Here is a 26,482-nt window from a genome sequence, read left to right on the forward strand (position 1 = left end):
GATGATGCTACATTCAAAAACAGTTCCTCTGACATGTCCTCCTTCTTCCTTAACCGAGGTTTTCCACCCACGGTCGTTGACAGGGCCCTCAACTGTGTCCGGCCCATCTCCCGGGCATCCGCCCTCACGCCTTCTCCTCCCTCCCAGAAACATGATAGGGTCCCCCTTGTACTCACTTATCACCCCACCAGCCTCCGCATTAAAGGATCATCCTCCGCCATTTCCACCAACTCCAGCATGATGCCACCACCAAACACATCTTCCCTTCACCCCCCCTATCGGCATTCCGTAGGGATCGCTCCCTCCAGGACACCCTGGTCCCACCCCTCCATCACCCCCTACTCCTCAACCCCCTCCTATGGCACCACCCCATGCCCACGCAAAAGACGCAACACCTGCCCCTTCACTTCCTCTCTCCTCACCGTCCAAGGGCCCAAACACTCCTTTCAAGTGAAGCAGCATTTCACTTGCATTTCCCCCAACTTAGTCTACTGCATTCGTTGCTCCCAATGTGGTCTCGTCTACATTGGAGAGACCAAACGTAAACTGGGCGACCGCTTTGCAGAACACCTGCGGTCTGTTCGCAAGAATGACCCAAACCTCCCTGTCGCTTGCCATTTTAACACTCCACCCTGCTTTCTTGCCCACATATCTGTCCTTGGCTTGCTGCATTGTTCCAGTGAAGCCCAACGCAAACTGGAGGAACAACACCTCATCTTCTGACTGGGCACTTTACAGCCTTCCGGACCGAATAGTGAATTCAACAACTTTAGGTCCTGAGCTCCCTCCACCATCCCCACCCCCTTTCTGTTTCCCCCTTCCTTTTTTTTTCCAATAAATTATATAGATTTTTCTTTTCCCACCTATTTCCATTATTTTTAAATATTTTTAAATCTTTTATGTTCTCCCCACCCCCACTAGAGCTATACCTTGAGTGCCCTACCATCCATTCTTAATTAGCACATTCGTTTAGATAATATCACCAACTTTAACACCTATGTGTTCTTTTGTTCTATTGTTGTTGACATCTTTTGATGATCTGCTTCTATCACTGCTTGTTTGTCCCTACAACCACACCCCCCCACCTCCACTTCTCTCTCTCTCTCTCTCTCTCCGCCCCCACACACACACCTTAAACCAGCTTATATTTCAACTCTTTTTTGGACTCGAACTCAAGTTCTGTTGAAGGGTCATGAGGACTCGAAACGTCAACTCTTTTCTTCTCCGCCGATGCTGCCAGACCTGCTGAGTTTTTCCAGGTAATTCTGTTTTTGTTTTGGATTTCCAGCATCCGCAGTTTTTTTGTTTTTAGCATTGTGAATGAGATCACTGTGATCATGTGTGCCCACCCCATCCCTCCCCCCTGCTCCACCCCCAAAGGAGCTGGCTATTGTCAGAAACTTTAGATGCAAAGATTGCTGCATTTACAATCCTGGCCCAAAGACCCACTGTGCCTCCTTTTCCTCTGTGAAAATTAGTTCATTTGTTTAAATTTGACTGGCTGCCAGTTTTTGCAGTCTGTGCGGTGTGTCATTCAGCTTCCAATGATACTTACACCTTTCCTGATTCCTGCAGCATCTCTAGCCAGTGCTGTTGGTCAAATTCAGTCTCAGCCGCTAATAAGATATTCCCCTAAATAGAAAATGCAGAGAGTTCACATTAACCCTTTAACTCAGTTATCAGGATAGAATAAAAGAGTTGGGACTCTACACTTTAGAGAAGTGTACACCTAAGGGTGATCTGATCAAGGTTTATGAGATGATGAATGGGATAGATTATATTCCAGTTCAGAGTGTTCCAATTTCACATGTGAAGGAGAAGCAGGGCTAACAATTTTAATGTAAATAAAAACAGAAAGTACTGGAAACATTCTGATAAAAGGTTATGGACCTGAAATGCTAACTCTGTTTCTCTCTACACAGATGCTGCCAAACCTCCAGGTTTTTCTGTTTTTATTTTAGATTTCCAGCATCCACAGTATTTTGCTTTTCAATCACAATTTTAAATTGTGCAAGGCCAGATTGAGGCAAGACATCAGGAGGCGGTTCTTTTCCCAGAGAATGATGAATCTCAAACAGGCTGTGGGCTTGTGTAGTGGATGCTGATTTGCTGAATTGCTTTAGGCGAGAGCTGGCCCTGTAAATGGCAGCAATAGAGGTCACCTCTTACAAAAGATAGCGGCTGGGAGGAATCAGCAGGGGCCAGAACGATCTCCTGCTTGATGGTTGATCACCTAGGATAGGTCTGAGACAATTTTCTCGGTCTTCTTCCCTAAATGACCTGGGCTTTTATCTGTCTCTTTGTATCCCCTGGTAAGTTTTCTTAGGTGAAGGTTTATTATCTCAACATTAGTTATAGATGTGTTTTCACGCATTAAGGAGGATGTTCCTGCTGTGTGTACATTAACTGACTGTATTTGAGCCTTCCCATTACTGCACCTACAGAATTATCAGGGTTTGGAAATAAAATAAAGGAGTGGGTATGGAGTGGTGCTGATTTTCACTTGATATAGAAACGTAGGGCAGAATCATCCCAGATTTGCACTAAGTGTGGTAGCAGGCGTGAAAAAAGACATTTTATCTGCTGACTGCAAGGGTAGATTTTCATGCCATATTGTTCCCTTCCCGCCTCATTAATTATGCATTCACAGGAAACACTCCCAATCGCAGGCGGGCGGGCTCAGATTTTCTGGCCATGCCGTGACTTCAGCGCTTCCTCGTTCCAGGCGCCATATTTAAAGCGCACTAGAGCACAGCCTAATTCATGTTCATAGACCAGGACTGCTCCAGGCCCCGAAAACAAAGAAGGCAGCAGCCCCCAAATTTAGTGACACCTCTCTGGGGTCTGCTGGACGCAGTGGAAGGCCACCACGATGTCCTCTAGCCCCACTCTGACCGCAGGAGGTCCACCAGAGACACCAATCCGGCCTGGGAGGCTGTGGCAGCGACAGGCAGTGTCACTGGAGCACAGACAAGGTCATCCATCCAGTGCAGGAAGAGGATGAATGCTTTCATCCGTTCCACCAGGGTAAACCAACCACCTCATCACTCTCAGCACACGCATACACAAACCCATCACACATCCACAGGGATCTCACATCTCAAGGGACAACACCACTAACACTTACACACATGCTCAAATCTCCATCAGGCTTATATCCTCTGGAGCTGGGAGAGGTCCCAGACTGGGGTGGAGTGGCCAACATTAGGCCTCTCACTCACTTTGAGGAGCATGCCATTGTGCTGACTAGTGAAGACGTGGGCTGTGCCTGCAGTGACAGCGGAGTCGGTGGCGAAAACCCACATGAGGATCCTGCACACATCATCCCTCTCTCAATGCAGAGTGTTTTCTCTCTTGCTTTTGACTCTGCTGACATGCACTAATTATCTTTACTTTGGTTCACAGGGAGTTCTGCCAAGTGACTGACACCCTCAGCCAGCCAATCCCTCAGTTCCATCCAAGTCCTCACCTCCAGCCAATAGGACACCGAAGAGCTGGAAATAAGCAGCCTGGAAGACCCATCACAGCGCTTACACACACCCTCCACCAGCACAGAAACACACACCTCGGTGGGACTTAGATCAGGAGCAGGCTTGGGTTCATAATCTGGTGGTCACAGTGGACGCACGTCCGCAGCTGGAGGAGGCAGATTCAGCCAAGCTCCCTGGCATTCGGTGGACTGCTGGGGAAAAGGCATCTGTGAGGTCCAAGTCAGATGACGAACCTCTGGGTTAGGCCTTGCAACTCACCCTGGAGAGTCAGCAGAAAGTGTGGGAACATCACGCAGAGCTGTTGGAAGCCCTCGACAGAGTGGCTTGCAAGTCAGAGGAGTACGTCTGCCTGTCCTCTGATGAAGTGGTGTCCACATGCGCGAATATGGAGGTGTCATGTCATGCTGTGGTTGCCATGGAGACCCTGGTCCAGGAGAACGAGGAGATGCATGCAGATTTGCACTCCATCGCAAGAGCCCTGGGTGAATTCCTGCAGTGGCAACACAAGGGCAGCAGGGCACCTTGATGTCCCTCCAGGTGCTGCTTTCCCTCAACGAGTCAGGCTAGGGCCCTTGGGCACTTGAAGGAAGCGGCAGCTGGATATTCCTGAGCCATCCACTCAGGAATTTCAGAGGCTGTCCACTCCCTCCGAGTCCCCTTTGCCTGTGAGCCCCTCAACATCATCCTCTGTCACCGCAGAGGGAGCAGCTGGCCCACGAATGATTCTGGGGGGAGAATTGTGTGAATCTACCCACACACTGGGCCAGAAGAAGAAGAAAACGCAGGCTGAAAGGTAACCTCCTTTGGTACGAATCCCGCCGAGCCCAGCAGGGAGTATGTACCCCCAGAGGCGAATGCAAAATCAATGTTAGTTAATTAACCCAGCTCGGCCCTGGTCCCCTCCCCCTTCCGTGGTGACCAGGACTTGGGGCCTAGTCTGTCTCTCTAGCTCTGTTTATTAAGCGAAAAGGTAAAAAAGATTTTATTAGTTAGCTCTGCTGCTTGACACTTTTTAATGGTCTTTTTATTAACTACTTTACCGGTTGTAAAAGTGTATCATACTGAAACCTGAGCTTTTGATAGGCTTTATAAATAGAGGCATAGGGTACAAAAGCCAAGAAGTTTTGCTAACCCTATATAAACCAGTTTGAACCCACTGTGACTATGGTTACCAATTCTGGGCACCTGAAGGATGTGAGGGGGAGGGTTAAAGGGAGGGGGAAATAAAGGTCCCAGAAACAAGAGAAGCACCAGGGCCATTGATTTCTCTCCCTGGCCCTGAGTGGCCGTGCTTCAGTTGCCTAGGCCCCAAGCCTTGGAATTCCCTTCCTACAGCTCTCTACCTCATTTTCTTTCTTTAAGATGGTCCTTAAAATCTACCTCTTTGACCAAGCTTTTGGTCATCTGCCCTAATATTGCCTTAAGTGGCTCGGTGTCACATTGTGTTTGATAGCATTCCTATAAAGCACCTTGGAATATTTTGCTAAGTTAAAGGTGCGGTATAAATGCAGGCTGGTGTCAAAAATATTTATTTTCTTTTACAAATTACTTATCTCATTTGGTGTCTGTGCACAAATTGACTGCCATGTTTCCTACATTACATCTGTGACTATTCTTCCAAAGTGCTAGATTGCCTGCTTTGGGAGATCCTGCGGCTAGATGATAAGGCACTGTAGAAAAGCAAATTCGCTACTTAAGAGCTGTTTTATGCTCAGTTGCTTTTGAGATTGGTTGTGGCAACTTTTGAGAAGCTTTTGTGAAGATGGTGGCCAGTTCTGCAGCTTGGAGCCTCGTGGAGCCAGGGCTCAGTTTTGGAAGAGTGGAGTATAGTTGCCAGAGTTAGGACTTGGTGATTTGGGTAGGATGATAATTTGAATAAGGACACATAATGAGCAGTAGAGAGGGAAGGGTGTACGGTGAGGTAGTGAGTATTAAGGGAGCTTACTGGGAGTAGTCAGTAACTGCAGTGAGCTAGACAGGACAGGAAAAAATTTGAATTTCAGTCACTGAACCATATTTGATTGACCCCACTCATGTTAATTAGTTCAATGGATTCCATCAAATTATGGATCCATAATATAATTGGTTGACTGTTTCACCTGATTCAGATTGCTCATTGTGGCTCTGGGGAATTCCACTGACTCCCTCAAAACAATGTCATTCATTTGCTGGATTCAGTTTACTGCACTCCTTGTGATTAAATGAATTGGTTTTAAGTCAATTGAGTTGGCCACACACCATTAACTACAATAGCTGGATCCCATTCAGTCAGGTAGAAATCTTGAGACGAGATAGCAGTGATTCCATTTACTTAGCCACATGTTATTTAATACATCCCTTTCAAACTCAGCCACTCCAATAGAATATGGCTAAACAGAAGAGAAAGGGGGAGGACCCCAAAATCATTGGAGCAGTGAAGGGAGTTAAGTCCAAACAGTGAAAGGATACAGATATTATTTACATTGTTTTAACATGGATTTAAAAAAAAACAGAACAGCTGATGTAGCAGTTACAGTTAAACCGCATGAGTACACTGAAATTGGTTTGGCCTGTACGCTGGCAGTTCACAATGAGATTCTAGGACAAAAGCTATAATTTTGGAGAAACAAAGACACAGAGATGACAATAGACCAGGATATTGATCAGATGAGACTGCCGTGGTTGTGCATGTTCAGCAATCTGATAAACTGCCTAACACCATTAAAACTCAGCAAGAATTGGACAACATATGTTTGTTAATAAAACGGATCCACGCCAACACTAAGACCTGCTATTTCCATCTCTGTAAAATTGCCTGATACCGCTCTCTTAACTCATCTGCTGCTGAAACCCTCATTCCTTTCTTTATTCCCTCTACACTGGACTATTCCAATGTACTCCTGGCTGGCTTCCCACATTCTAGCTTTTGTAAACTTAAGATTATCCAAAACTCTGCCGTGTCTTATCTTGGGCCAAGTTCCATTCAACCACTACCCCTGCGCCTGCTGACCTACACTAGCTGTCAGTTAAGCAAGGTCTTGTTTTTAAAATTCTCATCCTTGTTTTCAAATCCCTCCATGTATTCACCCTTCCCTATTTCTGTAATCGCCTCCAGCCCCACAACCCTCAGAGATTACTCTGCTCCTCTAATTCTTGCCTCTTGAGCATCCTCAATTCTAATTGCTTCACCATAGGTAGCCACACTTTCAGTTGCCAAGGCCCTAAGCTCTGGAATTCCCACCCTAAGCCTTTCTGGCTCTCTATCTTGCTTTTCTTTTAAGATGCTCTTTAAAATCTACCTCTTGACTAAGCTTTTGGTCATCTTCCCTATATCCCCTTTTTGTGGCTTGGTGTCAAATTTTATTTATGTTGCTTCCGTGAAGCACCTTGGGGAATTTTCTTACATTAAAGGTGTTATTAAAAATAGAAGTTGTTGTTTTTGTATAAAGAGAGAATTACAAAACTTGAATTTAATTGGGGACTTAGGCTACCTTCAAGGACAGCTACCATGAACAGGCAACCACATATAATTCCCAGGATGTTCTGTACCCAAGAATTTCTAGATGCAGATGTGTGTTTGCTCCTCTGTATGTAGTCTTAAGATGAATGTTTTTGAACAATTGTAAATGGTATTAATTATTAGACATATTACCATCTCTAACTTTTAAATCAGTTATTAAGAAGATAAGGATTATTCAAATCAAGGGATGGGCAGGAAGGACTGGAGCCCTGAAATGGTAAGCAAATGCGAGAATTAATTGACTTAGCAACAGCAGAGAGGAGCAAAACAGAAAGGAGCTGAATGTGTCAGAAGAAGAAACAGGATAGAAGGATGTGAAGAAAAGCAGCTGAGTGAAGAGGGGGTTTAATTGGGTACCAGTAGAAGACTAGGAAGCAAGAGGGTAGAAATAAATGCAGGTGGGAGCTGAGGCCTAATGGAGGATGGCAACATGGACAGAGGCCTGAAGTTGAATTTTCCAGGTGCCAAATGGAAGTATGGAGAAAAAATATATGAACAGGTGATGCTAGTTATAATTTTTAAAAATATCTGCTAATTAAGATTTGGGTGATTACCTGAAATTGAACAGTTACAAATAAGTATTTCTTTAAATCACAGAAGCATAGATAGGCTACAGCACAGAAGGAAGCCAATTGTGCCTATGCTGGCTCTCTGCAACAGCAACTCACCTAGTCCCACTCACCAAAGCCATGCATATTCTCTCCAGGTGCTTATCCAATTCCCTTTCCAAAGTCATGATTAAAGGTGCCTCCACCACACTGTTAAGCAGTGCATTCCAGATTTCCTCATGTCACCATTGGTTCTCTTGCCTTTACCTTATATCAATATCCTCAGGTTCTTGACCCTTCCACTAATGGGAACAATTTATTTCTATCTACTATGTCTAGACTCTTCGTGATTTTGAACACCTCTATCAAATCTCCTCTTAACCTTCTCTTCTCTAAGGAGAACAACCCAGTTTCTCCAACCTATCCACATAACCAAAGTCCTTCATCCCTGGAATCAATCTTGTAAAACCTTTCTGCACCCTCTCTAATGCCTTTACATTCTTCCTAAAATGTGGTGCCCAGAATTGGACATGGTACGGTACTCCAGTTAGGGCTGAACTACTGTTTTATAAAGGCTCATTGTAATCTCCTTGCTTTTGCACTCCATGGCCAGAATTTTTACCTCATCGGGTGGGCTTGACAGGGGTAGGCGGGAGCGGTTGGGAAGCCGACCACCACCCGCAGTCAGGGTTGGGCCGCGATTTCACGCTGGTGGGCCAATTAAGGCCACCCAGTGTGAAATGCACGCTGCAGCGCTCAGCACTGCCTGTGTGTGTGTGTGTTGTGGGGGGAGGTGGTGCAGAGAGGGTGCACGTGCAAGTTCACGCATGCATGCAGGTGCGCACAGGAAAAGCTCCCTGAGGCACAGACCTGCCTCAGGGAGATGAAGGTTTAAAAAATTCAAAATAAAACATTTTAAGATGTTAAAAAACATGTACTCTTATGTGACTCTGTCACATGACATGTTAGAAATGAGTCTGAAAAATTTTTATTTGTTTTTTAATGACAGTTCGAAAGCTCATCCTGTCCATGGATGAGGTTTTGCAAAAAATGCAAAGGCCCCTTGGCCTTTTCGCCTGCCTGCCAACTGTAAGGTTCGAGAAGCAGCGAAAATTTTATTCAACTAGATTGTTAGTGGCCTTAATAGGCCTTTTAATTGTCGGCAGGTACACTGCCAATTTCCACGCGTGCCTGCCGACTGAAATATCGTGTGAGTGCATGATGATGTCAGGATGCTTGCCTGATGTCATCGCACATCATTTTAAGCTCATTTGGGTCGGGCGCCTACCCCCTGATGAGCAGAAAATTCTGCCCCATGTCTCTATTTATAAAGTCCAGGATCCTATAAGCCTTTTATACCACTTTCTCAACTTGCCCTGCGACCTTCAACTATTTGTTCACATATACCCCCAGGTCTCTCTGTCCTACAGCCCCTTTTAGAATTGTACCCTTTACATTATATTGCCTCGCCCCTTTCTTCCAATCAAAATGCACCACTTCACACTTCTCAGCATTAAATTTCATCTGCCACTTCTCCGCCCATTCCACTAACCCATCTATGTCCTTTTAAGATCTATCACTCACAGTTCACTATGGGCAAAATATTACGCTTAGCGTGCAGGCACACACCCAACATCCCCAAGTGTAAAATGATGTACGATAACGTCAGGATATTTCATTCAGCGGGCGCGTGCCAGGGTCAGCTGTGTGCCTGCCAACTATTAAAAGGCCTTTTAAGGCCATTAAGAAACTAATTAAATTCAAATTTATGCTGCCCATCCAACCTAACAGTTGGCGAGCAGGCAAAAAGGCCAAGCGACCTTCAGATTTTTTAGGAAACCTCATCCACAGATGGGATGAGGTTTCCTAAAGCAAATAAAGATTAAATAAAAATGTTATTTTTAAATTAAAAACATGTCCCAGTCACATGAGTCACATGTTTTCTGACATTTTTATTTTCTTTATTGCTTTTTTTTTTTTACACAGCGCTTCATCTCCCTGAGGCACGGATTGAGGAAATCTTTCGAGCACATGCACGAAAGGCCCACTCTCCCTCCTCCCTCCCCACCTGCATAGGCAGTGCTGCCGCTTGCATTTCACGCTGGGTGGGCTTTAATTGGCCTGTCCACGTCAAATCGCAGTGCGGAGCCGATTGAGCACCCCTGCAAAATCTTGCCCTATTTTTCCAAGTTTTGCGTCATCTACAAATTTTGAAATTTCTAGCTGTTAAGGGACCACTGAAGACTCTACAGTCCTACCTACAGAACTACTAGTCCCGCTGGCATGATGTGGCAATGACAGGCAACAGCTACTCATTTAGCAATGGGGAGCCCTACTGAGAGAACACCTGGAGGCATAGGAGGGATTAGTATGGTCATTTTGACAAGGCAAAAGACCACAAGAGAAGTTGAACAAATCTTTAAAGTAAGGAATGCAACAAATGACTATCTTAATTATTGTAGAGGTTGGGTCATTGCAAAGACTCTAATAAAGCCATCCTGAGTTACGTGATGATTTTAGACCCTGAAATAATACACCCTTTAACTAATGGCATACAAAGAATATTAAAAAAGAAAATAAATAAACTAACAGAATCGATTTGATTCATACCATTCAGAGGGAGTTTGGATATCTATTGACAAGATTGCTGAGCTTAGCAGCTCGATTTGATGCTTAGTGAGGGAATTAAGAGAAGAAACCAGTGTCCATAAATGTTGGAAATCAACAGATTTTGGTGGTTGTGTTGGGGGAGAATGCTATGTGAATGAACCAGACCAATATGGATAGGGTTAACCAGGTCAACACCTGAATTCCTCTTGTCCAATAGAAATCACTGACTAACCAGAGGTGTTGTTATGGCAACTCCATTTTAGGCACAGGAACTAATTTCAGTAGAAAACACTGCATGCACAATTTGGGTAAATGTATTTCAAGTATATCTATTTAGTTAACAAACATCTCCCACCATTCACTGACTACAAAGTAAAACAGCCACAGTGATCAAAAAAAAGCTCTCACACGCTACTTTTCACATTATACCATTTTACCAAAAAATGCACAAATGCTAAACCTCACATGCATATGCCCTGCAAAAATTAATATTGTGATCGTATGATTGATGACAGTTCCCTCTTTTTATTTCACTAATCAAAAATTCAATGAGCACATCTGAATTCCCAATTAACCACATGTGGCTAACAAATTAAACAACACTGCTGCAACTGAACTCAAGTATGGTTGCCACTGTCTTGGTACAATCTGTTTTGTTAATTCTTAGTTCTTGTTTATTGGTGTGATCTCCAAGCAACATCAATTTGTATTTACATAACACTGTAAACATATTAAAACATGCCAAGGTGCTTCACATGATTGGTAACAAACCAAATTGACACCAAGCCAAATAAGGAGATATTAGAGCAGATTTTAAGGAGCATCTCGAAGGAGGAATGAAAGGTGGAGAGGTTTAAGGAGGAAATTCCAAAGCTTAGAGTCCAGGCAGCTGAAGGCACAGCTGCTAATAGTGAAGTGATTAAACTTGAGAATGCTCAATAAACCAGAATCGGAGGAGCTAATGTATCTTAGAAGGTTCTAGGGCTGGAGGAGATTACAGATATGGGGAGGCATGAGGTCATGGAGGGATTTGAAAACAAGGATATGAATTTTAAAATTGAGGTGTTGCTTAACTGGGAGCCAATGTAGGTCAGTAAGCACACGGGTAATGGGTGAATGGGACTTGGTGTGAGAAAAGACACAAGCAGCAGAGTTTTCTATGAATCCAAGTTTACATAGAATGTGGGAGGTCAGCCAAGCTAGATAGTCATGTCTAGAGGTAACATGAGGGTTTCAGCAGCAGATGGGCTGAGACAGGGGCCAAAGTCGGGTGATGATACAGAGGTGGAAATCTCATTCTTGGCGATGGCTCAAATGTCTGGTCAGACACTCCTCTCGGGATCAGATGGGGCACCAAGGTTGCAAAATGACAGGTTTAATCTCAGACTGTTACCAGACTGAGGAATGGAGTGAGTAGACTGGGAAACAGAGTTTGGAGTGGGAACCAAAAAGAATGGCTTCAGTCTTACCAATATTTTGTCAGAGGAAATTTCTGCTCATCCAGTACGGGACATCAGATAAGCAGTCTGATAACTAGTAAGTAAAGGGGTCAAGAGAGGTGGTGGTGAGGTTGAACTGGGTGCTGTCGGTCTACATGTGAAAACTAATGCTGCATTTTAGAATTATGTGTCAAGGGGCAGTGTGTAAATGAGAAATAGGAGGAGGCTAAAGACAGATCCTTGGGAATACCAGAGGTAATGGTACAGGAGCAGGAAGAGAAGCCATTGCAAGTGATTCCCTGGCTATGATTTGATAGGTAAGAACAGAATCAGGTGAGAGCAATCTTCACCAGTTGCACAACAATGTAGAAACATTGGAGGAGGATGGTGCGGTCATCCGTGCTAAAGGCTGAAGACAAGTCAAGAAGGACTACAACATATTAAAACAACTAATATATACATTACATTGTATTTGAATGGAAACAGCTGAAACAAATGGCTTTCTCACTCAAGTGAAAAGAGAAGGATAGTCAGGGACTCAGGCTTGGGACAGCAGTGGTACACAGTAGAAGCTAAGCAAAGTGATGCTAACATGGGAATGTGGTAAGGAATGTGGGGCATAACTGGCTCAAAAAAGATGAACGGTTAAGAAACAAGTGTGGGAGTTGCCAGAAGCCCAGGGAATGAATGATTTACCAACTATGAGGTGTTGATTCCCATTGATAGCAACTATAAGCAGTAAAACAAATCTGTATAGATATTTCCTTTGAACCCAAGAGTGCTGTTGGGAGGGGGTTTAAACTAGATTGGCAGGGTGATGGAAACCTGAGGGCAAAGTCAGAGCAGGGAACAGGAGATGGAGAATTAGTGAGTGACTCTGAAAGACAGAAGCAGCACAGGTTAAAAAGTGTACAGCAGAGGAATTTGGCAGTGTTAAAAGATGTATATGTAAATTCAAAGAGCAGAGTAAATAAAGCTGATGAGCTGAGAGCACAGATAGATACATGGCAGCATGATATCATCGCTATAACAAAAACTTGGCTTTAGGACGGGCAAAAATGGCAGCATGACATCCCTGGATATAGAGTTTTCAGGCAGGTTAGGGAGGGAGATAAAATAGGTGGGGGTGTAGCATTATTGGTTAAAAAACTAATTTACTAAATGAAGCACCAAATGAGGCCATATGAGTTGAGCTCAAAAATAGAAAAAGGGCAGCCATACTGCTAGGAGTGTACGAAGACCCCCAAATAGTGGAAGGGAGTTAGAAGAGCAAATATTGTAGACAGATTTCTGAGTGCAAAAACAATAGGGCAGTAACCGTTGGGGACTTCAACTACCCTAGTATCAATTGGGCTATGAGCAGTGTGAAGAGCACAGAGGGCACAAAATTCTTGAACTGCATTCAAGAGAATTTTTTTAGTCAGCACATAAGAAGCCCAACGAAAGCGAGCACAATTCTAGATTTAGTCTTAGGAAATGAAGCTGAGCAAGTGGATTTAAGACTTAGTTAGCATGAAGTAAAAACGGAAATTAGGAAAGCAAAAAGAGAGGATACGAAAAAATATTGGTAGGTAAAATCAAAGAAAATCCTAAGATATTTTACCAGTACATTAAGAGCAAGAGAATAACTAAGGAAAAGTAGGGCCCATCAGAGATGTACATGGTAATTTGTGGGTTGATGCAGAAGATGTGGGCAGGGTTCTCAATGACTATTTTGTCTCTTGTCTTCACTAAGGAGAGGGATGATGCAGACATTCTAGTTAAAGAGGTGGAGTGTGAAATATTAGATACAATAAGCATAGTGAGAGAGGGAGTACTGGAGGGACTGACATCCTTGAAGTTGGATAAATCGCCAGGGCCAGGATTGTATCCCAGACTGTTGAAGGAGGCCAGGGGAGGAAATAGTGGATGCTCTGAGGATCATTTTCCAATCCTCACTAGATACAGGTGAGGTCCCAGAGGACTGGAGGTCCTGCGATCGTTGTACCATATTTTTAAAAAGTGCGAGAGATAGGCCAAAAAAATTATAGGCTGGTCAGTCTGACTTCGGCAGTGGACAAATTATTAGAAACAATTCTGAGAGACAGGATAAACTATTGCTCAGAAAGGCACGGATTGATCATAGATAGTCAGCATGGTTTTGTTAGGGTAAGATCGTGTCTTACTAATTTAGAATTTTAAGAATGATTTTAAGGAAGATTGATGAGGGTAGTGTAGTGGATTTTGCCTACATGGATTTTAGCCAGGCATTTGAAATGGTTCCACATGGCAGACTGGTCAGGAAACTGAGACCTCAAAGGATACAGGGGAAGGTGACAGGTTAGATCCAAAATTGGCTCAGTGACAGGAAACAAAGGGTAATGGTCAACGGATGTTTTTGCAAATGGAAAGCGGTTTCCAGTGGCGTTCCACAGGTCTTTGTGTTGGGGTCCTTGCTGTTTGTTGTATATATTAATGATTCAGACTTAAATGTGGGAGGCATAATTGGAAAATTTGCAGATGACACAAAAATTAGCCATGTAGTTGATAGTGAAGAGGATAGCTGTCAACTCCAGAATGATATTAATGGTTTGGTTGAGTGTGCGGAGAAGTGGCGAATGGAATTCAATCCAGAAAAAAGTGTGAGGTAATGCATTTGGGGAGGGCAAACAAAGCAAGGGAATACTCAATAAACAGAAAGTTATTGAGAGTGGTGGATGAAGTGAGAGACCTTGGAGCGCATGTCCACAGATCCTTGAAGGTGAAAGATGGACAAGGTGGTCAAGAAAGCAAATGGAATGCTTTCCTTTATTAGGTGAGATATTGAATACAAAATCAGGGATGTAATGATGGAACTGTATAAAATGCTGTTTGGCCACAGCTGGAATTTTGTGTATAGTTCTGGTCACCACTTTACAGGAAAGGCAGAATTGCTCTGGAGAGCGTGCAGAGGAAATTTACAAGAATGTTGCTAGGAGTTGAAAATTGCAGCTATGAGGAGAGATTGGATAGGCTAGGGTTGTTTTCCTTAGAACAGAGGATGCTAAGGGGTGACTTAATTGTGGTGTACAAAATTATGAGGGGCCTAGATTGGGTAGACAGGAAATACTTGTTTTCCCTTGCTGAGGGGTCAATTACCAAGAGGGATAGATTTAAGGTGATTGGTAGAAGGATTAGAGGGGACATGAGGGAAAACTTTTTCATCCAGAGGGTGGTGGGTGTCTGGAATTCACTGCCTAAGTTGGTGCTTCAGGCTGAAATGCTCAACACATTTATAAGGAACCTGGATCTGCATCTGAAGTGCTGTAACCTGCAAGGCTATGGACCAGGGTGCTGGAAAGTGGGATTAAAATGAGCAGCTAGTTTGTTTTTTCTTTTTTTGGCCAGCACACACACGACAGGCTAAATGGCCTTTATCTGCACTGCAACATTTCTCTGGTTCTAAGGAACAGAAGGGGAACACATCTGGCAAGATGTGTTGTGACACTTGCCCACAATCAGGAAGGGTATAAACACGGAGGGTTTGTACCTAGACTGAGAGTGATGATGGGTTGTCTTCAGAAAGAGGAAAGCTCTCATAAATAAAGCTCAAATTGATTTTAAGTAAAAAGGTGTAGTGGTGTCTGCTTGATTGGCTGGGTTATATTTAGAGGCATGGCACAGCATTGACTTAGAAAGGAGGGGCACAGGCAGCATGAAAACAATGATGGAATAATTCTACACAGTGAGTGAATGGAGAAGGCTTTGACAACCTTTCAATGTCATCCTTCCAAAATACCAGGTCTGACATGACACATACTAGCTGTTTCTCAATGGTGACGCGCGTTATATGCTCAACCATCCTGTGTCTGCCCTAAACTTGCCCTTTCAACTTTGAACCCAGTGCCCTTTGCCTTGATCTATTCCATTGTTCCATTTTGACTTTCTCCATTTATGAAACGGACATCGGAGGGGAATTTCCTCCAGTGCCCCTGCTCTTATCATCCCATTGGCAGGTCTGACTTACATGGAAATCCTCGTGAGAAATTCTCATCACAAATGGCATGTTGGGCTCTTCCTTTGCTTCCACGACACATCCACCCAGTGGTATCACACCCTGCAAAAAACCAATAAGAAAACAAATATCCATCACAAGCTGCCTGCAACTTCTCATTTGCCATGCGGATTTCTGGAACCTTCTGTTTCGGGCACAGGTCGCCAAGAAGTCAGGGTTGGTCCTGTAAACTGAAGATTGGAGGTTTGATCCCTCACCTTTCCCATGTCTGATTAAAACCCGCATTCACCTGTTCCTCCAATTAAATATAGGGAAGATTGAAAACAACGTTTTCCAGCCTCACCAATCAGCATCATTTCTACCCTTCTCTCTGGCAACTGTCTGAAGCTCAAACAAATTGCTTGCAATCATGGTGTCATATCTGGCCCTGAGATGAATTACTGACTCCCTTTTTGCATCATCACTAAGACTGCCTATTTCCATATCTTCATAACTTAACCCAATTCCAACCTTGTCTCTGCTCATCTGTTACTGAAACCCTCATTCATGCCTTGGCTACTGCTACACATGACTATTCCAACCCGTTCCTGGCTGACCTCCCCCATTCTACCCTCCATAAACTTGACGTCATCCAAACTTCTGCTGCTCATGTCCTAACTCACATCAAGCCCCACTCCCCTATAACCTCTGTGCTCTCTGACCTACAATGTCTCCTGCTCAAGCAACGATGCATGATTGGGCACACGTCCAAATATCTCCTTATGTGGCTCAGTGACATATTTTGCTTTATAATGTTCCTAGTTCGATGTAAAGAGTGCTATATAATTTGTTGTTGTTAGAAGCAACCCAGAGACTGGGTGAGCAACAAACTGAGCTTAGGGTTATCACCAGATTGAATATTTTTCATTTTGCAATTAATCTAATGGACTGAGATTGCTAAATTTATGTTGAGTAAGCTTATCAAGAAATATGGAGCAAAGTTTCAGAAAATGGAGTTGAGGTAATGATAAATCAAGCTTCCTTCAACAGCACTTTCTAAACCCATGACCTCTACTACCTAGAAGGACAAAGGTAGGAGATGCATGGAACACCACCACCTGCAAGTTCCCCTCCAAGCCACACACCATCCTGACTTGGAATTATTCACCATTTCTTCACTGTTGCTGGGTCAAAATCCTGGAAATCCCTTCCTAACAGCACTATGGGTGTATCTACACCACAGGGAATGCAGCAGTTCAAGAGGACAGCTCACCAACAATTAGGGATGGGCAATCAATGCTGACCTTGGCAATGATGCCCACACTCTGAGAATGAATGAGGAAAAACAGAATGGTGGTGCAGGGCTGAAGGGCCTACTTTTTTTTTTATATTCGTTCATGGGATGTGGGCATTGCTGGCTAGACCAGCATTTATTGTACATCCCTAATTGCCCTTAAGAAGATGGTGGTGTGCTGCCTTTTCTACTCCTGTTCCTATGGTACAAGGACTAAATAGTTAACATCTCTCTTCCCCACCATTGCTACTAAGTGCACCTCACAAATACTGTGCTCCAATATCACTACCACCTGACCTGAAAACTCTGGGCATCTATTCCCATTCCTCATGCCCTACCTATATCTGGAAACTGGTGACCCGACAGAATGACCGGACTCAGCACCAACTGTAAACTCTGCACCAAACCAGGTTCAGCTATGTTCAGAACACAGCAATAGTTTCCCCGGGATGAAGGGTAAACAGTTGGCTCATTGTCTCTACACGTTTGTAATAGCAAGAAACATGTTTTCTTAAACTGTGTCCAAATGCATTAAAGCATAGCAGAAGTGTGTTCCTCACTGAAGGAGTACAGTAAAGTCCTGCCATTCACAGCGGTTACGTTCTTGGAAAACCTCGCAAGCGATGAATTTGCAAACAGCAAATATATTTTATACTGGGAGTCAATTACATAGGTTCCAACCATCCAAAAATTTGATATGTATAGAGAGTAAAAGACAATAAAAACAATATTTTTAATAAATATAAAGATATCCTGCTGTTTAACAAGATTATAAATATATATTAGTCATACTTACCCTTATTATAAAGGCTCTCTATCAGAATGTGATAGGCTTGGAGGTGAAGTTGGTGGAGGTTTACTTGAAGGTGCCTAATGTACCCAATTGTAATTCATTAACACTGTATTCCCTGGCCAACATGGTAGCACTAATGCTGTTTTTCAACCTATCTAACATTGTCACTTTTTAATCGAGTCATCACTTTTCTAGGACATTTACTGCTTGGTTCAGATTCACTCATTTTTCAATAATGATGACTTAAAGATTGCCCAGATACTGTACTGTAGACACAATGAAATCATAACAACTATGAACACCATGTGTAAACACTGCAGTAAACAACATGGCAGGCGATGCACACACTGTGCACCTTCTAGTCCAGGAAATACGTCACGGACATTTCCTATACCCTTATTTTATATTCATTTAGGAGCTTTTACTATTTTATGACATTTTCTACAACTTTTCTTATAGTTTTCTCTCTGAAAACTATGGATAAGTGAACATTGGACCCGCAATTGGTGAAGTGATGTACATAAGGCAGAATTTTGCCCTCGGATGGTGGGCGGGCAGCCGAACTCCGCCGCCTAAACAGGGCCAGCTGCCATTTTGAGGGGGTGGGCCAATTAAGGCCCGCCCAGCAGCCTTCCCAACTATGCGCTTCCTGTGCGGGGGGGTGGAAGGATTCCCCATCTGTCAAAGTTTGCTCTTTCGCGCATGCACATGAAAGAGCGCACTGCTCCCTGAGGCAAAGTGCTGTCTCAGGGAGTTTACTGACAGGTAATAAAAGTCAAAAAATAGAGAAATATTAAAATTATTAACATGTTCCCCTCATGTGACAATGTCACAAGAGATGGGACATGTTAATAAGAAACACGAAGTTTATTAAATTTAAAAAAAAACGGACATGAAACTTCATCCCACCAGTGGATGAAGTTTCATTAATAATCTGGAGCCCGCTGGGGCTCCTGGCCTGCCCGCCAGCCTTAAGCTTGGACGAGTAGAGTCTTTAATAAGGCTACTTAGCCTGTCAATGGCCTTAATTGGCCCCGCCCACAAATCGCCAAGGAGAAAATCCTGGCCATAATGTTTCGCGCAGATAAGCGAATTCGCGAATGGCAGGACTTTACTTTAGCTCTCTGGTATTTTTAGTGTGATGAGTTGGTTCAGAATCAGTATTTGAGGTCTAGTGTTTAGCTCAGCAGTTTAGCCAGGTTATTCCAACAGCTTTTTTTAAAATCTGCTGCTTGTTTTCCTATTGGAGGCAAAGAGAACTTATCCAACCTTGAATGTGTTCTTGGCTGGCACTCTGCGGAAGGACCAGCAGCTGAGCATTAGATTAATCTGAAGGTAGCTGTTCCTCCTTGTTTAGTCTCCATCTGGGTTACAGTTCTTTTCAGTTTGTGCTACATCACTGGGGAATCAGTCTAATTTTTCTAGGGCATTAATTGCAATTCTGATGCAGGCTAAAGAGGTCACTCAGTGGTCACTAAACAACCGTTATACTCAGGAACCATTTCAAATTTTGTCTTTGATGGGCATGCTCGATTGAAACCAGTACTTGACAGCACAGTTCCAATTCAGTATTAAGTAACACTAAAGTCAAAAGTTCCTCCTTCTTATGACAAGTGGTTTGAGGAGTTGGATATATGACATCACTCCATTTACTCCCTAGTTCTGGCTGGTTGGCCCCAGGCTACCCACCAAGACACTGTGGCTAATTTTTCTCCATGAGTTCAATTCTGAATCTGGCACTGGATTTCCAAGCTTGATCCAGTGATGACTTTATTCAGGAAGTGCCTGGAGCCCACTGCTGCTCCCTGTGCTGGTTCCAACCACATCTCACCCGAGATAGGAAACTCAGTGATGCTGGCAACCGTACATCACTATCCTGCACTTTCTGGTGTTCCAACAAGCACTATTCTGTTTTTTTACATAGCAAAATATTTACCGGCCACCAGAACTGGGTTATTCAGTATTACATAGCTACTTACCGCACAGAAACAGGCCAAATGTCTGGTCAATGCTGGTGTTTATGCTCCACACAAGCCTCCTCCCACCCTATTTTATCTTACCTTATCAATTTATCCTTCTATTCCTTTCTCGCTCATGTGTCTATCCAGCTTCCCCTTAAATACATCTATGGTAATCACCTCAACTACTGTCATAGTGAGCTCCGCATCCTAAGCATTCTCTGGGTAAAGATGTTTCTCCTGAATTCCTTATTGCTTTACTGCTGACTGTCTTATATTTATGGCCCTTGAAGTTGGGAGGGTGTTGGTTACAGAACGTTGTCTCTTAAAGAAGTCTTTGTAGTCTTCAATAGGTTAACTGTAATTCTTTAGTAACAAGTAGAACTATTTACACATGTACAGTAAAGGGTACAGGGTAGCAGTTATCTCCATGCTTAGGTCTTTTCCCATCTCTGTTCAACACCACATTGACTCCTGGGTCTGGGTCATGTGCCTTCTTACATCAGTGTGTGCAGTACTGCACTCAGTCCCACATTAACACTGTATGTGCCAGGTCCTTATACTGTGCCTAGTTCCCGATTCCCTCCAACAAACGAAAATCATATTGGGACATGGTGAGATGGTGTGCTGAGAGCTGAGGGATATATTGAGAAGGTGAGGTTAAGAGACATGGTATGTGTGTGGGATCGAGGAATATGTTGACAGTGAGAGGGGGACCAATGACTGAAAGCAGCAGAGATAAAAGCAGATGAAAGGTAAAAAGCGAGAGAGCAAAAAAGCAAGGGATGACATTACGGGGCATAAGGTGATTGATTGGTGAGTATTTTCTTTTGCTTCTTAAGCTAGGGAAGTGGCTTCAATTAAGAGCTTAGAAAATATAACTTAGTTTAATAAAACAATAATTTAAATTAGATAGAGTAATTAGTTAATAAAACTAAAAATTCTGGTTTAATGAAAACCTCAATATGATTAAAAATATACAAGACATGGCAGGGCAAGTGGTGTACTGTGACCATGGCATGCAAGAGTTTGTGGAGAGCATTGCAGTCCCGGAAAACCACGTTAATTGATAAAGTGGAGATTGTGTAACTTAGGCTCAGAGTTGTTGAGCTGCATTCTGAGGTGCAGACATTACAGTAGTGGTCCAGGCCTGGTTGATGGTCAGGGGTAGGGAGGATATGACTGTATGTCAGGCAGGTATTGGGATCGAGGATGTAGTGAATGAGTAACCTTAGCCCTTGGGTGGAATCATCTGTGCCCACTGGCATTGGGCATGCTCGGTGGCATGAGCAGACAATATGGCGAGAAGGCCAAAAATCCATTTCACGACATCATGAAACCAGTTTGCGATTGTTCTCTCAGCCCGTCGATGGCAGGCTGTATTTCCTGCCATTAGGTGTTGGGAACCTCCTTGAAATATATCTGCTAATATATCAATTTAGGGCTAGCCCGCTGGACTCATCCCCCCACCCTGTATCGTCCGCCCACGTCGGCATGATTATACGCCACCATGTTTCACAACTGCACATAAGTGACGTGCACCTGGCGAGCTGCACCTGGCTCGGGACTTCGAGGTTTGATTGCTTATCTTGCTTTGGGCAGCACTCGCAGTCATTAGCAACAGTCTTGGCAGGCAGCGCCACAGCACTTTTAGGGGGGCCCCATGGGCAGGTCTCTACCTACCAGACCAGCCATAAGGCTGGGGTTGGGCTTTTTATGGCTGCAGGACTAGGGTTTGCTTGGGAAGGGGGAGAAGTGGCCTCAGGCAAGGGAAGAGGCTGCAGGGCGAGGGCTGTACTAAGGAAGGGGGTATTGCAGGGTTTATGTGGGGACGCAGGTTGATCTGTGCAAGTGGCCTCAAGATGGTGAGGGCTGAGGAGACATTCTCCAGAGGAGATGGGGCCAGATGGAGATGTGAGGGGGTGTGTGAGAGAGAATGGTGACATCCCTTGAGTTGGCAGTGAGTGAGAGGCCAGTGAATGTGTGATGGACTTGTGAGTGTGTGAGTTTAGAGTGATGAGATGGTTGCCTTACCCTGATGGCACAGATAAAATCATTCATCCTCAATCTGCATTGGATGGCCAACCTCTTCTGTGCAGCATTGGCACTGATTACTGCCATTGCCTACCAAGCTGGAGTGGTAATGTTGTTGCCCCTCCTGCGACTAGAACAGGGGTGGAGGACATCATGGCAGGCCTCCGTGGCGTCCAAAAGCCGCTCAAGGGATTTGTCACTAAATCTGGGGCTGCAGTCTCCTTGCCTTTTGGGGCCATGTCTTATTTACAGCAGTCCTGGGCTGGGAGCACTGAGAAGTGTGGGTGCGGCTGCAGTTTAAATATGGCGCCCTGACTAATGAAGTGGTGAGGTGACACTGTGGTGGACAAATCGGAGCCTGTCTGCCATGGAAACAGCGTGTTTCCCGGGAATGTATAATTAATGCAGTGGGTTTGGGACGATAGGACATGAGAAGCCGCCATTGCAGCCGGTGGGTAAAACGGCATTTTACCCGCCCGCTACCACACTTAGTGCGAATCTGGGACGATTTCGCCCTTTGACTTTTACAACAGCTACAAAGTTCTCACTACCTGTGTGGATGAGAATAAAGGCTGCAGGATAGATGGGCAAACTAACCATATGTTATGGTACAGGAAGCCATTTAAGTGGGGGGAATGAAAAGGAATGTGGTAATTATAGGAAACAATATAGTCAGGGGGATAGATATTATTCTCTGCAGCCATAACCAGGAGTTCTAAAGGTTGTGCTGCCTGCCTGGTGCCAGGGTTTGGGATATCTCCTGGAGGGCAAAAAAGGTAAGGGAATTCACAATAAATGGTAAGATACTGAGAAGTGTAGAAGAACAGAGGGACCTTGGAGATCATTGGAAGTTGCAGGACAGGTAGATGAGGTGGTTAAAAAGGCATGCAGGATACTTTATTGCTGTGGCATAGAACAGAAGAACAGGAAGGTTATGCTGGAACTGTATGAAATACTAGTTAGACTACAGCTAAAATACAGTACATTACTGTGTACAGTTCAGCTCATCACATTACTGGAATGATGTGCACGCACAAGAGAGGATACAGAAGAGATTTATGAGGACGTTGCTAAGAATGGAGATGTTTAGCTGTAAAGAAAAATTGAGCAGGTTGAGGTTTATTTCTTTGGAACAGAGGAGGCTGAGGAGAGATTTAGTTGAGGTGTATAAAATTATGAGGGGCCTAGATAGAATGGATAGGAAGGACCTATTTCCTTTAGCACAGAGGTCAATAACCAGGGGACATAGATTTAAAATAATTGGCTGAAGGATTAAAAGGGAGTTGAGGATAATTTTTTTCTCCCAAAGGGAGTCAAAGGTTGTTGGGGGTAGGCAGAATGTGGAGCTGAGGTCACAATCAGATCAGCCACGATCTTATTGAATGGCAGAGCAGGCTTGAGGGGCTGAATGGACCACTCCTGCCCCTAATTTGTATGTTCGTAGGTGTGTTCATAGGGTCATGGGGGTCTGGAACTCTGTGCCTTAAAGAGTGGTAGAGGCAGAAACCCTCACTGCATTTTAAACAATACTTGGCTATGCACTTGAAATGCCATAATTTACAGAGTTGTGGACCAAAAGCTAGAAAGAGGGATTCGGATGGATAGCCTTTTACAGATATGATGGGCTGAATGTCCTCCTGTGCTGTAAATTTCCAATATTTCGATAACAAACCAACACAAAAAGTATTGTTCCTGAATGTTGCAGTACAAGAGCTTTGATGAGAACAGTGAAAATACAAGGTCAAAGAGATGAACACTAGCGCCTCATTTACAGCAGAGTTCTATTTATAGAAAACCATATTAAACAGGAAAAAATGAATAAGCTTTCCATCTTTGGAGTTTTTGCTTAGTAGAGCAACAAGGCAACGTGCGAATGTTGATTGACCCCTTAGCCGTTTGCTGCAGTAAGACATCACAATGTCCTGATTAAAGCCATCAATTGATTCATGTATTGACTCACTTATTTCAAAGAAAGTCTCCTGAAGACTGATTCCTTAAAGATAAATTATTCTGATTTTTTTAAGAAGCTGCTGCGTTTTGCTGATTATATTCAGTAAACTCATATTTAATGTCTTCACCTCAAGTAGACAAGTTTCTATTACAATAATATTCTATTTCCCTATGGCCTGTGGTATATTAATACATTATCCAGGGCACATCATACCCCTTGTCCTGTGACTTATTAATTCATTATGAATATTAATACTAATTTACTCATCAGCAAAGTGATGAAAAGTGCAATTGACAGTGCTATCAAATGGGACTTACTCAGCAAGGAACTGCTCACTGACACTCAGCTTGGGCTTTGCGGGGACCACTCAGCTCCAGACCTCATTACAGCCTTGGTCCAAACATGGACAAAAGAGTTGAATTCCAGAGGTGAGGTGTTAGCAACTGTCCTCAACATCAAGGCAGCATTTGATCGATTGTGGCATAAAGGAGCCCTAGCAAAACTGAAGTGAATGGGAATCGGGAGGGGCGAAACGCTCCACTGGTTGGAGTCATACTTAGCACAAAATATTATGGTTATAGTTGTTGGAGGTCAATCATTGCTGCAGGAGTTTTTCAGGGTAGTGTCTGCTGCGCAACCATCTTCAACTGATTCATCAACGACCTTCACTCCATCATAAGATCAGAAGTGGGGATGTTCACTGATGGTTACACAGCATTCAGTACCATTCGTGACTCTTCAGATATGCAGCAAAACTAGGACAACTTACCCTGATAAGTGGCAAGTAACATTCGCATCACCAAAGTGCCAGGCAATGACCATCTCCAACAAGAGAGAATCTAACTATCCCCTCTTGATGTTCAACAGCATTACCATTGTAGAAATCCATTATCATTGATTAGAAACTGAACTGGATTAGCCATATAAATACTTTGGCTACAAGAGCAGGTCAGAGGTTGGAAATTCAGTGGCAAGTAACTCACCTCCTGACTTCCTAAAGCCTGTCCGCCATCTACAAGGCACAAGTCAGGAGTGTGTTAGAATAATCTCCACTTGCGTGAATGAGCTCAGCTCCAACAACACTCAGGAATTTCCACCCAAAAGCAGATCACCTTAAAAATTCATTCTCTCCGTCACCAATACATGTGGCAGCAGTGTGTACCATCTACAAGATGGACTGCAGCAACTCACCAAGGCTACTTCAAAAGCTCCTTCAAAACCCACAACCTCTAACGCTGAGAAGGGCAAGGAAAGCAGACACAATACGAATACCACCACCTGCAAGTCCCTGTCAAAGCCACACACCATTCTGGCCTGGAACAATATCACCATTCCTTCTCTGTCGCTGAGTCAAAATCCTGGAACTCCCTGCCTCACAGCACTGTGGGTGTACCTACACCACATAGACTGCAGCAGTTCAAGAAGGCAGCTCATCACCACCTCCTCAGGGGAAATTAGGGATACTGGCCTTGCCACCGACATCTCAGGAATGAATTAAAATATCCAGGGCCCATCACATGTTTATAACCTGACATTCAACTTGTTACATCTGATTAAATTGCAATCTGCTGTTCTACTTTCATGATACATTGTTCTTGCGTGAAATCTCTATGTAAATTGTAGAGAATAACAGATTCTGCATTGTGTCACATGGTGATTCTTGTTGCAGTTAGTAGAATTGCCAAAGGCCAGGGAGAGTGTTAGCTACAATCCATAGCTGTCAGAGTCAGCCAGAAGTCAATATCTTCTTTACGTCTACCCCTTCATCAATTTAAACTTCTCCATTAGGGTTAGCCCCTCAGTTTGTTCTTTTCTAGCCTGTTTAGTCTTTTCTGATGGTTATAACCTCAGTTCAGGCATCATTATTGTCAATCCTTTTGGCACCTTCTCTAATGCCTCAATATCCTGCTGTAAAATGGAGATGTGAGCTGTGCACAGTACTCCAAGTGTGGACTGACCAAGGTTCATCACCAATTTTTGCAGTTGATTCAATTCATGCTATCTGGAGCATGTTATATTGGAAAACATACGAATGATTTTAGACCATTGAATAATTAGCCAATGAAGACTCTCATTTATTAGCATTTTCTGGTGTGTGAACCTTTACATTTCTTCACAGTCCCTGCTTGTTGCAGCATTCTTTATTTCTTCAACATTGGAAAATGAAACTTATAAAGTACCTTTCATGACATCATGACATCCCAAAGCACTTTACAGCCAATGAAGTACTTTGAAGTGTCACTGTTATAATGTAGGAAATGTAGCAGTCAAATTATGCATAGCAAGCTTCCACAAACATCAATGAGAGTGCGGTAATGACCAGATAATCTGGTTTTAGCATTGGTCAAGGGATAAATATTTGCCAGGACACCAGGCAAAACACCCCTGCTCCTCTTTAAATGGTGTCATGGGATCTTTTACATAAGGGCAGATGGGGCTTCCGATACTGCAGCACTCCCTCCATACAGCACTGGAGTGTCAGTCCTTTTGATTTGGGGAATGGTGAGAAGGTGGAACTCACGACCAGGGAGTAGCTGAGGTGAGCAGTGAAGCAGCATTTAAGAGGGAGCTGAATAAACAATATGAGTGACAAGGGAACAGGGGAATATGCTTGTAGGGTTAGATGAAGTAGGGTAGGAGGAGGAGGTATGGAAAATAAACACAGGCATAGACCAAATGGCCTGTTTCAGTGCTGAACATTTTATATAATTCTTTGTCAAAAAGGACACAGAGAATGAAAGGAAAATAGAAAGGATGGTGCTAGCACAGGTTTAATTATCTTTTATAAAATTGTGCTTTAGGTTTCCAATTCATTGTTTAGGCTTAATATTACAATAGTAATGATTTTTGAGGAGATTACTTATCAGTGGTTATTTGTTAGGCCAAACACCTAATAAAACAAAACTGGCCAAC

General features: G+C 43.6%; 1 protein-coding gene across 1 annotated transcript in view; it reads right to left on the minus strand.

Moving 5' to 3' along the window:
- The window catches only part of plekhd1 (pleckstrin homology domain containing, family D (with coiled-coil domains) member 1), a 101,963-nt gene that overhangs the window by 57,251 nt on the left and 18,230 nt on the right, over positions 1-26,482 (minus strand). Inside the window, exons 3-4 of the mRNA XM_041214170.1 lie at positions 15,573-15,662; positions 1,556-1,632 (exon numbers count right to left, since the gene is read on the minus strand). Coding sequence (XP_041070104.1) covers positions 1,556-1,632; positions 15,573-15,662 — 167 coding nt within the window. The remainder of the gene's footprint in view (positions 1-1,555; positions 1,633-15,572; positions 15,663-26,482) is intronic.

Source organism: Carcharodon carcharias, chromosome 20 (assembly GCF_017639515.1).
Source record: "Carcharodon carcharias isolate sCarCar2 chromosome 20, sCarCar2.pri, whole genome shotgun sequence".
Taxonomy (NCBI): domain Eukaryota; kingdom Metazoa; phylum Chordata; class Chondrichthyes; order Lamniformes; family Lamnidae; genus Carcharodon; species Carcharodon carcharias.